Source organism: Aulostomus chinensis, chromosome 11, assembly GCF_037954235.1.
Source record: "Aulostomus chinensis isolate RoL2024-O1b breed Wild chromosome 11, RoL_Achi_v1.0, whole genome shotgun sequence".
Lineage (NCBI taxonomy): Eukaryota > Metazoa > Chordata > Actinopteri > Syngnathiformes > Aulostomidae > Aulostomus > Aulostomus chinensis.
Genome location: NC_141330.1, coordinates 25,980,229 through 25,996,684, shown reverse-complemented (window position 1 = coordinate 25,996,684; position 16,456 = coordinate 25,980,229). Strand labels below are relative to the sequence as shown.

The following is a 16,456-nucleotide window of genomic DNA, read 5'->3' as shown; positions in this document are numbered from 1 at the left end:
TCAGAACAGTCGCTGTTGTTAGAGTCTGATCCACAAACCACGCCAATAATAGAATGTTATTATGATATAAAAATCAGAAACACACACACGTAGTAATCTTGGTTTAATGGTTGGTAGTCTTCAATCTGCATCGTTAATTTCAGGTATTTGGTTTTAAAAAGGATTCTGAATTTTTGGAACATTTAAGCAACATGAAAACAAAAGCAAACAGATCACATTCCTAATCGAAATTTATCGACGTAGAAGAATAGCGTGTCTTTAATTTAACCATTCGATTTGGAGAAATGCTAACAGCTCAAGTAAACTCTTGAATGGTTCAGTCCCGTCTCATCACAACCAAAACACGTAGCCTCACATTAAATACATAGTTACAGTACTAGGCTATCAAAGTATATTCTTTACAGTCACCCATCCCCTGAAATAAAGTTTACAATTCCATAAATTAGCACCACGTTCTGGATAAGCACCGATAGAATTATGTGCACAACAATGAAACCACATTTCACTGCGTTGCAAGAACAGAGACGAGATCGGGAAGAACGTTCTAGTCGAGGTCTGTTAGAACCTTTTCTCTAGTTAGGCATAACAATAGTCTTATTTCAGAAGGTAGTTGTACAAAAACTCTCAAAAAATTCTAGGTATACAAGATGCAAAACACCAGCTCGTCCAATCAGAATGTTTATAAAAGCAGTTATTTTATTATCTCCACATAAAATGATTATTTTGTCCTGGGTCTTTTGTCGAGGCCAACACGCACGGCTCTCCTTTACAGTGGTGGAGAACCGCGCAGAGACAGAGCCTACTTAGCATTTGCTAGAAACATTGAGTTTACACGCTTTCCAACATTATATCCAAGAAAGTGAAATCTTCAAAATTAAAATCAAAAGTAGAAAGCAGACCTGAATGATCTGTAAACACATAAAACTTTTTTTTTCGTTGATTTTTTTCAGCAAATAAATTAAAAAAGCTGAAGAGCCACAGTTCTCTTTATGTGTTGCCGAGTTCCTGTTGTTGTCAACACTGAGTCTGTGAGGGCGTGTGTGTGTGTGTGTGTGTGTGTGTGTGTGTGTGTGTGTGTGTGTGTGTGTGTAGCAGGAGTAGGAGGTACAGGCAGGAGGAGGAGAGGCAGTCGCCAGTCCCCTGGGTGGTGATAGAGGAGGTTACGGGTAGACTGGGTGTCATTTGTGTCGTGGGTCTGAGGGTCTGCGGCGGTGGGTGGTGGTTTTGGGGGTCCTGTGGTAACTTAAGCTACCTGGCACTCACTTGAGTCCCCGTGGACCCAGTAGCAAATTTGGGCATATTTGAGGGGCGTTATCCTCACTGCAACGTTGTAATCCTGCTGCACCCCGTTCCCGTTTACATCCACCCACTGGTGGCCAGAGAAGACCCCAATGATCTTCCTCTTCCACTTCTTCTTGCCAGGCTCTTTAAGGCGGATGTAGACCCCAGAGCCACTGGAGCCGGGTTTGGCATCACAGTATTGGTACAGCAAATCACTGGACTCATCAGAGACAGAGCAGAACCGGTACACCAGGTTCCCGGGCCGGTCATCATCAAAGCCAGAGAAGTGGATCCTCCCAGCAGGGAGCTTCTTGACTGAAGGGATGACACCAAGATCCATGTGCTTGACCTTTGGGGCTCGCTTCAACTCCAGCACAGCGTAGTCATAATCCGCAGCCAGTCCTTCAGATACACCTTTGAACCAGCCTTTAGGTACCTGGGTTTTCTTGACCCTGGTCCACTTAAATGAAGGTTTCTCCGATTCCGCGCTACGTCGACTCCGGCTCTTTCTACCTCTCCCTTTCCCTTTACGATCCCCTTTCTCCTCCTTTTCCTCTTCGTCCTCTTGAGCGTTGTCTCCCTTTCTCCGTTTGCCTTTTCCTCTCCCTCCTCTCCCTCTGCCTCCTTTGCCCCGTTTGGATTTCTCCTTCAAAATACCAACGCGTAGCTTTTGGGCCCCGTCTAGATAATCCTTTCCGTCATGGATGCAGTGGGCTGCGGTCAACACATGCTTAGGTGACACCAGAACCCCGGAACATCCGGTGGAGATCTTGACCGAGGTGGAGAAGGGGTACTTGGTGGAGAACTGCTTATCGGAGATGGTGAAGCGGGTGTCTGTGCCGTACACCTCTCGCTTGTGACGGGAGCTCGAGGACTTGTTTCCGGACCAGGCTGTCACCTCATTGAGGCCTTGCACAGACACCGAGGTGTAGGTGCGCGTTCCATTCTCATAGACGGTCTCGTAGGACAGGAACTGCTCCAGGTCGGCCAGGGAAGGGGAGGGGATGCCACGCTGACACTCGATCCCACAAGTGCCACTCAGCTCCGGTTGAGGATGAGCCAAGAATTTGGGGCTGCTGAGAAGCAAAGTGCGTCTCTTCCTTACCAGAGGCACCTTCCACTGTGGCCAGGTGTACTCGTCATCAACCGTCTCGGTCAAGTCAGCAGCCACCGCCACTGCCAGCACCGTCACTGGGAGCAGGACACACAGGTGTATGGGGCCCATCTTTAAGTTGGGCCGGGCTCTGGAATGTAAAGAAGGGAGATTTTTGGTGAGTACAAAGACTATTCAGACTTTATGGGTGGTTTTTAAGCGTTGTTGTACATTTTAGAACAGAAATTCATGGTTCCAGAGGATTATGGCCGGTACGGCTCAGGGGTAGAGTGGCCGTCTAGCAATCGAAGGGTTGCTGGTTTGACCCTCGACCCCGGTGACCATGTCCAAGTGTCCTTGAGCAAGACACTGGACCCATAATTTCTCCTGATGAGCAGGTTGGTGCCTTGCATGGCAGCTGTGAGTGTGTGAGTGAACGGGTGAATGAGACGACGCTGTAAAGCTCTTGGAGTCTATAAAATAGAGTCCATTACCATTTGATCCCACTGAAGTTGGTTACCCACTAATCCCTATCAACAGATTCTGCAAATTTATTTATTTTTTTACAAAATCTGTGGTCAAGGGAGAAAAAGCCAGGACAGGGAAGCTACTGGTTTCTGTTTTCTGTCTGAGTAGCTCCGGCCAATCATGTTGCACCCACGTAAACAGACGACGTGAAGCGCAAAAGAGAGGAAGCACATTGGCCGACTTCCAAGGTTGGAAAAAAATGGCTGCTGTCCGACGACTTAGCAAAGCTGTTGTGGTTTTCCTGGCCGCTTGAAGCAAACCGGCCGTTATTTGCCATCTTTTGACTCCATGCAATCGTCTCAAGTTGTTATACAGACCGCCAACATAGAGGCGAGGACACTTGGATACACTGTTTTTTCAGTGAAATGTCTCAACGTCGGATGGATTTTCAAAGACTTTTCCTCCGACCTTCCTTTAAATACTTTTGGGTTGGTTTTTTTTGGTGAAGATGTTTCAGCAGCTGTCGAACGCACTGACATGACACTATTCTGACCTCCCGCTATTATTGTTCGTGAAATATTTCAAACTCAAGCTCATGACCTTTCATGTGCAGCTCCAGTGTGTCAGCGGGTTCATTCATTCAATAAAATATCTGAACATTCATTGGAACAAGACATTACTACACACATTACTACACGCACACACGCACGCACACACACTCCTCCAACACCACTTTGAGGTTTGACTTTGTGGGTTTGAATGAAATCTCTTGACAGTTGATTAATCTGGGTCAGCTGTTCACCTCCCACTCAGGATGGATTCCAATCATTTTTGTGATCCTTCACTTTTAATTTGGTGAGGGTCGAAAGGGAAGTCCTCCAAAAAGCCGAGGACATAAAGCAACTGCATGACTGATCACTCGTTAGCATGCCAACGTGCTCAGCTGGGATGCACGGTTTATGGTTGCATCGCCATTGCTGACACATTAGCATTGATGTTAGCTCAAAGCTAACGCGGGGAGACTAACAATGCTGAAGAGTCTCTTTGTTCGTGTTTTGTCGGGCTAAACGCTCGCATCGGAGTGTGTCTGTCTGTCTCCTGCTGACACTGTCACGGATTGATAGTTTTCTAGTGAATGAAGTTGAGAGCAGCCTTTAATCAGCTCAAACTGCAAACAGAGAACCAAACATTCTGTCCAGCTGTGAGACCTGCTGCATGACACAAACAGTTCCTTCCACGGCCACAGGGAGGCAGTGTTACCCTGATTACTCAACATCCAGCGATTTAAGCTCTGCTGTCTCAACACAATCAGAACAGCCAAGTTCTCTATGATTGCTACCTTCTATGGAGGCACGGCACTCGCCTCTGAATGTTCTCCAGATCTCCACCTTTTGTCTGGAGGTGGAACATCATCCCGCGGCTCGGAGGAGATTTACGGGCTCTGAGCCTTGCTGCAGGCTGCGGCTGGTGATGAGGGGAGGACAAACACTGATCCTCAGAATGGGCTGAGACAGTGGATTGGAGGTTTGCCACAATGGTTAACCTTCTCTCCCAGTAATGACCATATCTGGTTTCCTGAGCTCCACTCTGCTCGCGGCTCATGCATACGAATGACCGTCAGCATAGACTGCACAGCTGCAGACAGCGCGCTGGATGACGCTCCTCCTGTAGCGCTGTGACGCTGCCAATGATTCTGATAAGAAGAAACTTTTGACTGGGGAGGTTTCAGTACATCCAGCAGACCCTCACTTGACTGCACTTTTGAGGAAGAGGCGTTTTTTTTAACGCAGCAAAACACAGGAAGAGAAAATCCTTCGCAGCGGTGAAGTGAGCGCACTCATGGTGGCAGTTCCATGCTGATGAGTGGGTCTCCAGCTGGAGGACGCGTCGCCGGGGACAGACCCTTTCAATTACATCTTAGTGCTGCGTGAAAATGAGACGCCACCACGCTTGATGAGGCTCCAGAGACGTGATTCCCCCCTGCATCATCCGCGGGCTTCATCATCCACTGCAGAGACTCCAAACCGCTTTTTTGAATTAAAACTACAAAGCCTGCCCCGCCCCCCCCCCCCCCCCCCCTTAGGTTGACATGGAGCCACACGGTCCCATAAAACATCCAGTGTCCAACATCTAAACAGCCCCAAGACAGACTAATAAAACACTGGCCCAGCAACAGAGCTGCTGTCGCTCTCCCCCAGCAGCGCCGCGCAGCACCAGCAGGGTTCAGCTGACAGGGGAAGCTGACGTGCCACCATGCCGCTCATTCAACTATTTTCCAGCGCGGTCAGCTGGGCAGCAGCTCCGTGGCTCCCTCAGAGGCTGCTCCATCCCTGGAGCCATAATCGCCGATGGGGGGCGCAATTGTCCCCCGCTCCGCCTCAGGAGCGCGTCTATTGTCTAGGAGCTAACACCCTGTTCGTGAGGAAAGAGGGATTTCTGACCCATTTTAGCAACTAGAAATAAATGTTCAGCTTCCATCCAGGGACTCATGTGACGCACCGCCAGCAGAGTCCAGCAGTGACGTTCTAGTCCAGACTGTCTTTAAACCTGGTTTTACTTCCCCCGAGGTCAGAGTTAAAGCGTCATAATGCAAGTAAACACGCAAAGTGGCGCATCTGCTTCAGTTTAACAGCTGTGAAGCGCAAGCACTCTTTAAACCTGTGAATATCAACGCAAACACCTGCTGCAGTCGAGTCATTAAGAATGAATGCAAAAAGCGTTGGTGACTAGAGATTCAAAAACTCTGAGCCCCACTTCAAGGGTTCGAATCCCCGAGGGGGAAAAATCAAGTGCATCCGAAGAAAATGAACAAATATCCATTTTTGCATGAAAGAGATTAAAAGAATAGAAAAAGATGCGACTGAAAAGTGTCTCGGGTCGGGACGGTGTCCCCCGGGAGGTCCATCCGGTGATCGTGTGAGAGGCGTCCTACCTGCTCGCATCCGATTGATGGACGCGTCAAATATTGTTTGTTTTTCCTGGATGTGCACAAATAGGATCCCACCGACCCGAAGCACGTCCTGGTATCAGCGGGGCGACGGCTTCTCTCTCCTCATCGCTCCTTCAAAGAGGCTGGAGAGAAAGTTGCAGCCGGGACGCTCCGCTCAGGCTGCACTTGATGCTGAGGAGGGAGGGAGGGAGGGAGGGAGGGAGGGAGGAGGGGGAAGGAAAACAATCTGAAATAACGTTTCTCTCTCTCTCTCGTGACAAAAGCTGCTGGCGTATGGGTGGGACCAGAGCAGCCACTAACGACGGGCTGAGCTGGAGGCAGCCAGGGGTGTAGTCAGTCACAGCAGCGGGCGGGAGGCGTGCGGGGGTCCAGCCCGCAGCAGCAGCAGCAGCAGCAGCAGCCGGCTGGCAGGACCTCCATCAATGGGGCTTGAAGCCCTGTGAAGGAATTAGTTCCACTGGTCCTGCTACAATAGAGCTCCCCGACATCTGCTGCACTTTACTTCTAGTGCGGTCGAGTGTGAGCAGGGAAATACACACATTCAGAGACTGGCCCCTCACAATACACCCCCCCCCACACACACACACACACATACACACACACACACACACGCTTGTTTGTGTGGCAGGGCATGATTTTTCACATCACAAATATTCCAGAAGCTAAAACTCAGAAATCAGTTAGCATTGTTGAATATTCTCTTCCATCTTAAATGCCTGAAAGTGACGGTGTGGTTGACGCCTGATGGAACATTCTAACAGTTTGTTCTGCAGTATGAGACACGTCAGCAACTGACTTTTTTTTGTTTTTTAGGTTTCTTGCATGAAGTTTCCTAAATGAGAAAGCGTGGTTGTCATGGATACTGGACGTCAGGCAGGGAGAGTTTGGTGATATCGAGGTGGTCTGTGCACGGCGAGGTTTGTTCTTGGTTAAAGTCATCGTTGCTCTTTGACTGCAGCTGACCCTTCGTGAGTCATTGCCACAGACTACTGAGTTCACCGAAGCCTAGTAAAAACAGTCCAATACATTTTTCTTTGCCACAGAATATTTTCAGCAATGATCTAAAATCCCATCGGGTTTTGGTCGAAGGAGTAAACCGATGGTGTTTCCCTCCTGGGCTCCCAAACCCAGCACAGTATTTGCATTGGATTATGGATTATTGATGAAACAAAGAACTGCTTGCAACAATATTGGCCTCATGATACAGAAGCAGCAGCTCAGTGTTTTGCTCAAAGGCACTCAAGCAGAAGCTCACTGACTCTGGAGCCTCCTCAGTGACACAGATGCTCATCCACACTCATCGTTTCAGTCTTTCTCTTTTGCATGGTCCAAGTTCCGGACCAGAGGGATGTACCAGGTGGACCGGGCCGGCCAGGAGGGATGCTCCTGTGGCTGGGCGAAGTCTCAGAGAACCAAGAAAAGACGTGGAAATTATGAGTGTATTGGGGGAGAGAAATGGGTCAGGGGTGTGTGTTGATGCACATCTGGCACAAGAGGGGAAGAAGAGAAGCGGGCTGATGTGCAGCAGGTGTCACACACCACTTAGACTGATGTCAACAACCGGCCGGAAAAATTCCACCTATGCATGATACTGTGAGTGTGTGTGTGTGTGTGTGTGTGTGTGCTTGTCCAGCCTGTAAAGCTCGCAAATATGTAACCTTCCACGTGAGTGGCAATCACGATGGGTTAACACCAGAGGCTCCCTCCCTCTGTCCTCCCTCCTGCTCCTTCAGGGTGTGGCCGGTGCTCCTATTCCTCCCTCAGCTAATACCTGCAATTTGGGAAAATGATCCATCAGTTAGCGAAAACACATCACAGGCACTCTAAACACACTTGAGCCTGGAGATTGTTGCTGTCACACTGACTCTCAGGATTCAGAGGGATGCAGACGGCCACACAGGTCGTGGAAAAGCATCTGGTGTGTGACGGGAGTCCAGGCTTCTGGGAGGAAAGCCACTCACTGACAGCTCCCTGAAGCTGCCCTGTGAAAAATATCTACAAGTTTGTCTTTGGTTGCCACAGCAACAACCGTAGTTAAATGTAGATTTTTAATTGCGGTTTTCCCTTTAATTCCAGTCTTGAATGTCATGGAATCAGCTTCTAGTGGTCAGTGGAGGAACTGCAGGCTGCTTAATATACAGTAGCAGGAAGTCTTGGTGTTGCTTCACTCGGGACACAGACTGAATGAAGATGTGTCAACGAGCACGGCTACACTCACCTCCCCCCTCATGGAGAGACCTGGTGTGACCAAACTAACACATCAGGTTCAACTAAAGCCAGTTGAGCGTGAGAGGGATTCAGCCTATCACTTTATGCCTTTCATAGCCTCGGAACCATAGCCTGCAGGATTCACGCCCTACCTGATGTCATAGTTGCGTGCACAAAGCGACACCTGAGTTCTCTGTTGGCTGAATCGTGATCAAAATGTTCTCAGGGATTTCTGAGTGTAGAAACATCAGTAAGCTCGCCGGGGCCGAAGGAGCGAAACACAGCATAGTTTGGAGAGCTGCATCCTCGGCTGGTTTAACGTTAGCAGCTAGCTGTCACACCTCAAGCTCCTCCCCCTCTGTCAGTCTGAAGTGGTACCCTAACTGGCCAGAGTGGGCGCAAGTGCAGCGACCAGCAACCAAGTGTAACCATAGGGTGTTTCACTTCCTGGGTACCACAAAGTTCAGACAACTGCAGTGACTGCTGATCTGGAATGTGTCCAGAAATCCCTCTGTTCAGCCAGTCAGCCATTCAGTCTGAACACCTGAGCACCTGGGATGCAGGTGCATTATTTATCTACGTTCTATAATCTGAGGAGCCACTCGCTTATACAGACGAACAAATATCAGGAATATAGCGTCGGTCGTGCGCTGTTCCGCTTGGAGGCAGTGACTGCTGTAATCACAGATGCAGAGAGAAGAGTGCAGTATAGGTTCCTATTTATGGTTGTGTTCAAGGTCAAAGGTCACTGAAGACACATGAAACAAGAGAGAGAGATTTTTCTATGTGCTCTGCCTGTGGTTTCTAGATAAAAGCCCCGAGTGATATTCTGGGTGGGTGGAGGGAACACGCATAGAGGAGCTTTTGTGCTGGGCGTCACACCCTCAAGGGAAGTGCTGCCTCGCGCTCTGGTGTGGTCGATGGATGCTTGTTGGTGGGAGCAACGTTTGAGGAATGTTATTAGTTGTGTTTGGATGTATGGTGAGAGGCCGCGAGCACCTTTGCAGCAGCAGAGTGCAACATGTCATCTGATGCCCCTGTGAATGCCACTGGGGAGTTATTCTGGATTCAGGTTTCAGGGGCAACTATGAGCTCCGGGATTTCTGTTACCACAAATTTAAGAGCGCTTTTTCCCTCCATTGAAACTCTATCTCCGAGACCGAAGTGCCCCTTTTCTGCATATAGCAGGAGATATTAAAGGCTGCCAACTCCTCCACGCAGACCGCACTAATAAACCAACGCCGAGGGCTGCAGTGAGCCACAGCTCACTTCCACAGGCTTTATTTGGACTACTGAAAGGTCTTTTAGCTCACACTAAACAGACCACCATTGATATGATAGCAGGCTCTCCCTCGCTGCCTCTGTCTCACACACAAACACATACGGTGAATAAAGTCCACACACACACAGGGGGGACTCCAGGACCTCGATCTACACTTAGAACCTATTGCACAGTCGGCATGGGAGTTTTCAGAGAGGAGACTGAACACGATGAGAGGCTGGCAGAAGTCACGCGTGCTCCTAAGAATCTCATGTGAACGAACACCTTCAGAGTTGTGAAGGCGCATCAGAGCTGCTGCTGCTGCTGGTGGACTTTTCAGGAAGTTAAAACAACAACACACTTTAGTTGATGTTATCGGTGCATTTGAGAGCCTACAGACTCAGCGACTGGCTCTGTGAGTCTATACGACCGAGCATCAGCATGTTAATATTTCACAGTTAAAATGGTGGATGTTGAGGGTGTCTGACCCCCCCATTCCATTTTCTACCAGTTATCCTGTTAAGGGTTGCGGGGGGGGGGCTGGGGGGGCTGGAGCCTATTGCAGCGGCTACGGGTGAGAGGTGGGGTTCACCAGACAGGACAGGTCGCCGGTCCATTGCAGGGCCAACACATAGAGACAGACAACCATTGGCTCTCCCAGCCACGCCTACGGTCAATTTAGAGTCTGGATTAACCTGGTCCCTCTTGATGTCTTTGGACTGTGGAGGAAGCTGGAGTACCAGAGAGAACCCAGCAGGAACAGGGAGAACATGCAGACTCACCCAGAAAGACCCCGTGCTCCAGCCGGGGCTCCACCCACAACCTTCTTGCTGGGGGGCCACAGGGCTGACCACTGCGCCACCGTGTCACCTTGTCTGGGGAGTCATCGTCATCTTCCGCTTATTCCTACATTAAGGGTCGCGGGGGGGGCTGGAGCCTATCCCAGCGTCAACGCGCGAGAGGCGGGGTTCACCCTGGACAGGTCACCAGTCCATCGCAGGGCCAACATAGAGAGACAGACAACCATTCACACTCACATTCAATTTAGAGTATCAATCAGCCTCGTCCCCAATTGCATGTCTTTGGACTGTGGAGGAAGCTGGAGTACCAGAGAGAACCCACACAGGCACAGGGAGAACATGGAGACTCACCCAGAAAGATCCTGTGGCCAAGCCGGGACTCGAACCCGGAACCCTCTTGCTGTGAGGCGACAGTGCTAACCACTGCTCCACTGTGTCACCTTGTCTGGGGAGTGTCGTGGTCTATTCTGTTGCAGACTGACCCAGTTTGGCGGGACGTCCCTGCTGGCTGCAGGCGGGTTAGGGTGCTTGCTCAGAGGGGAAAGGAAACTGGCGCGGGAGCGTGATTGTCATAATCGCTACAGTTCGTGCTGAAACTCCTCCGTGTGGCTGGTGATTCCAGATGTAATGGAGGAAGTGTGTTGTAGGGTTTGGAGCAACAACCAGACCGGCTGGTTGTAGGCCAACCTGGAACTTAGCATCGCTATGGCTCCTTTTGACCAAAGCCCAAAGGGGTGGTCATCTTGTATCTTATACTGTTGCAGGAGATAAGCCCTGTGGCAAACTATGGTTCATGAGACTCACAGAAACCAGCACCTCTTGTATGATTCTTGAAGTGTTAATGCCTCGCTAGAGGAACCTGGCTGGTGTGAAGCTCTAACTGAGCTGCCGCACACCCAAGCGTCTCACTTCCTCTCTCTTCCTGTGTACGTGTTCCGTGTTATGACGTTTAATGTCCTTAACAAACTCTCTAGTCTCGTTAAGACACTTGTTCGCAACCACAGACAAATTTTAAAAGCTTCAGAATTCATGGGTGTGGTATTTACTGACGTACTTTGTGACGTAGAAGAAACAGTTAAAATATTTTAAGCTTGTGCTGCAAAACTTATTTAGGCATTTAACCAAGAACCCACTTAACATCCATTGACTCTGAGATGAAGGAACCGGGCGTTCAACCACCTTGTTCCAGGTTTCGGGACTCATTCTTGTGCCCCTCCTTTGGCCATGTTGCACAGGGGGCAAGGAGGAAATAAAAGAAGCTAAATGCTGATGTTTGGACTCTCATATTCAACATATGCAGCCATGTGCTCCCCACAGCCGAGGTTTCCCTGCAGCATTGGAACATCTGGGCCGATGACATCCGGAAACATCGGCCTCAATGGGGGGGTCAGCATTCAGTCATGAATGAGATGTCGTGTGTCTGTTTCGCTGGATGACTGAGAGTTTTGACCTGCTGATGGTTCAGAATAAAAAAATAATCACTTCAAGAAAGTCAATAGGCATCAACCACACGGCACCATGGTGCATCCAGTAGGTGTCTGGACATCTGAGACCTGCTGGTGGCTCAGAAGAAACAACAGGGGACCACCAGTGTTCATCCTCGGGGGAGCACCAGTGTCTGATCGATCGTTTGTGAACGATGGTGATGTTCATTCTCCATGTCTTAATTTCTGCTTGCAGCCAAGTTTGTCCAGAGTCCAAAGTCTCCTACAGGCAGGTTAGTCAGCTACACTGAGCCTGTCCTCTATCAGCCTGTCCTCTACCAGCCTGTCCTCCATCAGCCTGTCCTCTATCAGCCTGTCCTCTGTTCTCCATCAGCCTGTCTTCCATCAGCCTGTCCTCCATCAGCCTGTCCTCTGTTCTCCATCAGCCTGTCCTCTGTCCTCCATCAGCCTGTCCTCTATCAGCCTGTCCTCTATCAGCCTGTCCTCTGTCCTCTATCAGCCTGTCCTCCATCGTCACGCATGGGTTTCTGCATGTGTGGCCTCATGGGTCCACTGACGGCCCAGAATACCTTCCTGCCATAAAAACATAAAAAAATCATCCCGGATCACACGCCTGCATGCACCTGAAACATTCACCACAGATGCTGTTAATCCCCCCTCCACTGAAAATAAACCCCTGGCCTACAGGTGAGAGGCAGAGAGCCTGTTTGCTTTTTCATGGCTTAAAATCGTATTTGGACATTTGAGGTTTCCAGCCATGATTGATGAGCTGGTAATGTGTGCTCTTGAAGCACACAAAGGACTTTTTTTTTTCTAAATGGAACTAAACTAACAGTAGCGGCTCCATGTAGCTCGGTGCTCTTTCACTCACCTGCAGAGCTTCATAGCTTCCGTTGGAGTGCTTCGTCATCATCAGGGACCAAACTGAGGTCACACACGTGAAGCAGGGTTATGTTCGGCACAGGAACAGGTCTTTGGGAATATCTTCCACCCACCTTTGCAAAACATTTCACCATTTCATGGAGAAACGTGAGCTCAAAAAAGAAAAAGCAGAACAAGCATCCTGAAGATGAAGCCCATCTCTTATCGCCATAATAATACGACCATCTGTACACACCAGGCGCGCAGATGTTTTAAAGGTTTGCACAAGAAGTTGGCGGACTTGAAATCAAGCACTTCAACATGTACTTTAGAGATTATGCAGTCAGTCCAGAATCAGTGGGCCTCATTTGGGAAAAACAAAGGAAAATGAAACCAACAATTGTGTGACTGCGATGAGGTTCACAGAGCTGCCGTGGGTCTGCACCGGGAGGAAACTGTTTAGGCATGCTGAGACAAACAAGGCCAAATGTGACATTTATCCCTGACAGACCTCCTGTTTACAGTGAGGATTTGAAGAGAGGAGGTGTTTTGATTTCACAACATCCTGCAAGAGCTGCAGACAGGCGAGAGGAGGGAGGTGAGGATGGATGAACACTCAGAGGTTGCAGATGGAGGACACCAGTCTCATCCTCTGACAGTCCTCAGAAATTCGATCCCATCACATAAGAACAGTTCAAAGTCCCATAAGGTCATAATATTGTGACTGAGAATGTAAAAAAAAACAAAAAAAGGTCGATTTAATAATCAAGATTATTAAGATAAAGACCTATGTGCGTGTGCTTTCTTGCAGCACAGGGGTGCAAACAAATGCTCTCACGCATGCAATTAGAACGCGGCCTGGAGAACCCAGGAGAGCCCGCATGCTTGCAGGTTGAAAGACAGAGAGACTCACATATTCTGCCGGGTCAGACAGGTTATATAAACACACTGTGTGACTAGGTTAACACACTAATCTCTGTCCTCTTTCCTGGAGAAGAAAGGGGTTTTTGTTGAAGTGCAATGATGACGCCTCTTCGGCTCATTCTGCCAAATGCCATTTAGTTTGACTGGAGAAGCTCCACTGTCTCTGGCTCTCTGATGTTCTCGGCCTGGCTCGCGTCTGCGTGAGCCAAACCTTCACCTGCAGGCTGCACCGTGACTTCATTCTGCTCTCACTCAGAGGCGCACCTTGATGTGGAGCCAAGGCCATTGTTAGAAAGGGCCAAAACACACTGACATGTTCATGCATGTCAGAAACACACACACACACACACACACACACACACAGACTCAACTTTATGCTATTCTGCTGTATCAAGTATGTTGAAGCTCGTAAAGTGAAAGTTGAATTCTCTTCTCATTTTGTGAATTGGAACCTAACGATACAGCAGAAATGTCTCAGTTTTCAAGTACAGGATAAAAGGTTCTGGAGCAAAGACACAAACCTTCTATTAATAATACGACTGAGAATGACGTCAGATGGAAAAGTGCGCTCCATCTGTGTGGTATGTGAATTTTGTGCACGTGAGAAAATCCCCAGATGTAGAAGATTAGGAAGACTTTCTGTGTTTACATGATAAGCTTGCTAGATATTCTCCTTTGTCCTCAACACACTGCATCTGTTCCGACTGTGAGACCAACAATAAAACACTGCAGGAACTTTTGGAGCCTGTGAGCGTTTTTGGCTCCTTCCCTCGCATGATTGGCAGGCTGAATATTTGGAATATTAAAGCGATATTAAAGACAAAAAGTGTATTTTGCCTTTCAGGTATTCACAAAGATATTTTTTTTCCTCCTTCATCATTTCTTTGAGACTCTAGAACGTAGAAAGAGCCATCCATGTACATTTAGCTTGAAGCTAATGACAACAGTTGACTTAAGAATTTGCACATGGGCGCGTTCAGACAGTTTTGTGTTTGTTAGCAGCCAGTCTCCGTTAGCTTCGAGCTAAGTATACGTGGCTGGCTCTTCCTGCATCACAGAGAAGTGATGCTGGAGGGGAAAAATACTTTGTGAGCTCAAGAAAACTATTTGTGAGGACTCGAAAGGCAAAAATGAACTTTGAGGGTGAAATATTCCTCCAAGATTTAAACGTTCAACATTCATTGATCAAGCTGTGATTCTGTTCCCACTGAGACCACGTGGAGCGTAAAAGAGGTGGAACACACTGGCTAACATGGAAACTAACAACCTGTTTGTGTCCTCCAGCACTGATTTACTGTATTACTTCATCTGCTGGACAACATTCATTCTCCAACTTCATTCTTCTGTCTCAAGGTGCTAATTGGACCAAACAGAGAAAATGTAAACACTTGCTGGCAGCCTAAGGCTGCTTCAGGATCTCAACGTCTTTTTTAATCACAAGATGATGTAGTTTTACCTTTGGGTATGAACTGAAGTGAAAGCAAAGATAAAATAATACACATATATGCCATAAGATATAAATCACACACACACACACACACACACACACACACACACACACACACACACACACACACACACACACACTCTTTCAGTCTAGTCTAGGATAGGCTCAGGGTTTGCTTAACTCAACCTGGCCTATTATGATCAAGCTCCTTCTTGCAGCACACACATGTCAACCCAGCTTTCTCTAATAATGCAGGACAGAAAAGCTGCAGCTTAAAGCTCTCTCTTTTTCCACCTCCCCAAATATCCGTGGGCTCAAACAGTGGGTCATTATGGAGGGTGATCAGTGAAAGAGCTCATTGATTTGGGCGCCTGGGGGGAAGGTCATGTATGGACTCAAAGGAGAGAGAGAGAGAGAGAGAGAGAGAGAGAGAGAGAGAGAAGTGCTGAGGGCAGTCATGTATGTATGGCAGAGGACTTAGGAACCCCTCCAAACATCCACCCATTTCCTCTGCAGGTCCTGTAGGTCCTCAGCAGCCCGACGCCTCGCAGCTTGTTTGCGTGCGCTCTGTTCAGGGTCCAGCCGACAACAGTTACTCTGAATAAAAGAACCTAAGGGGAGGAAAAGTGGTTCTTGTTCAAATTTTCCTTTGCCAAACATCAAACATGGATAATGCCAGCACTTTTTGAGGAACACTGGAATGTGTAACTATGGAGAGGTCGTTCAGTAAGGCGGTGAACCCGCTCTGGAAAAGGAAACCACACAGTTAATTGAAGTTTATTGGTGCAATGTAATTAGAATTTAAGAGTCTGAAAGGTCAAAGAGGCCACAGCAGGTGAGCACACCTTTCTACACGTGAGGGCCTGTTTCACTTCAGAATCAGAATCAGAATCAGAATCCTTTATTAATCCCAGGGGGAAATTCTGTTGTTACAGTTATTAAGCTCTCGAAGTTCTATAAAGTAAAGTATAAAGTTACAAATTACAATAATTAGAAAGTGCAGACTTTAAGAAATAAGAACAAGATAAAGTGTAAGAGTAAGAATAGAATAAGAATAAGAATAAGCTTAAACTGTTTACAAAGCACGGTAGTTATAACAAGAGTATTGCAGTTTAAGTATCGCACAGTTAAGTAATGAATCACTCAGAGGGAGGAGTCAAAGAGTCTGATGGCCACAGGTAAGAATGACTTCCTGTGGCGCTCTGTGGTGCGTTTAGGTGGGATCAGTCCAGCACTGAATGTGCTCCTGTGTTTGACCAGGACTTTATGGAGGGGGTGATGGATGCTGTCCAAGATTGTGTGGAGTTTGGACAACATCCTCCTCTCTGTCACCACCGTCAGAGAGTCCACCTTTGTCCCTACAATGTCACCGGCCCTCCGGATGACTTTGTTAAGTCTGTTGGCATCTGCTACCTTCAGTCTGCTGCCCCAGCACCCAACAGCAAACGGGATGCCACTGGCCACCACAGACTCAGAGAACATCTTCAGCAGGGTCCTGCAGACGTTAAAGGACCTCAGTAGAGACGGCTGAGGCCCTTCTTGTAGACCGCTTCAGAGTTCTTAGAGAAGTCCAGTTTGTTGTCCAAGTACACCCCCGGGCACTTGTAGTCCTCAACAATGTCCACACTGACCCCCTGGATGAAAACAGGGGTCACTGGTGTCTTTGTCCTTCTGGGGTCAACAATCAGTTCCTTTGTCTTTGTCACACTGAGCTCTCG

At 48.3% G+C, this 16,456-nt stretch overlaps 1 protein-coding gene across 1 annotated transcript; it reads right to left on the bottom strand.

Moving 5' to 3' along the window:
• On the bottom strand, positions 1 to 5,932 carry prss35 (serine protease 35). Its single transcript, XM_086217413.1, has 2 exons — positions 5,775 to 5,932; positions 1 to 2,525 (listed from the first exon to the last, which is right to left on the bottom strand). Exon 2 carries the CDS (start codon positions 2,504 to 2,506, stop codon positions 1,244 to 1,246), a length of 1,263 nt encoding a protein of 420 aa, XP_086073539.1. The 5' UTR covers positions 2,507 to 2,525; positions 5,775 to 5,932; the 3' UTR covers positions 1 to 1,243.
• Between the last annotated feature and the right edge of the window lie 10,524 nt (positions 5,933 to 16,456).

What these genes read in the sequence shown, in the direction of transcription:
- prss35 (XM_086217413.1), bottom strand. Translation starts at nt 2,506, where the DNA reads ATGGGCCCCATACACCTGTGTGTCCTGCTCCCAGTGACGGTGCTGGCA.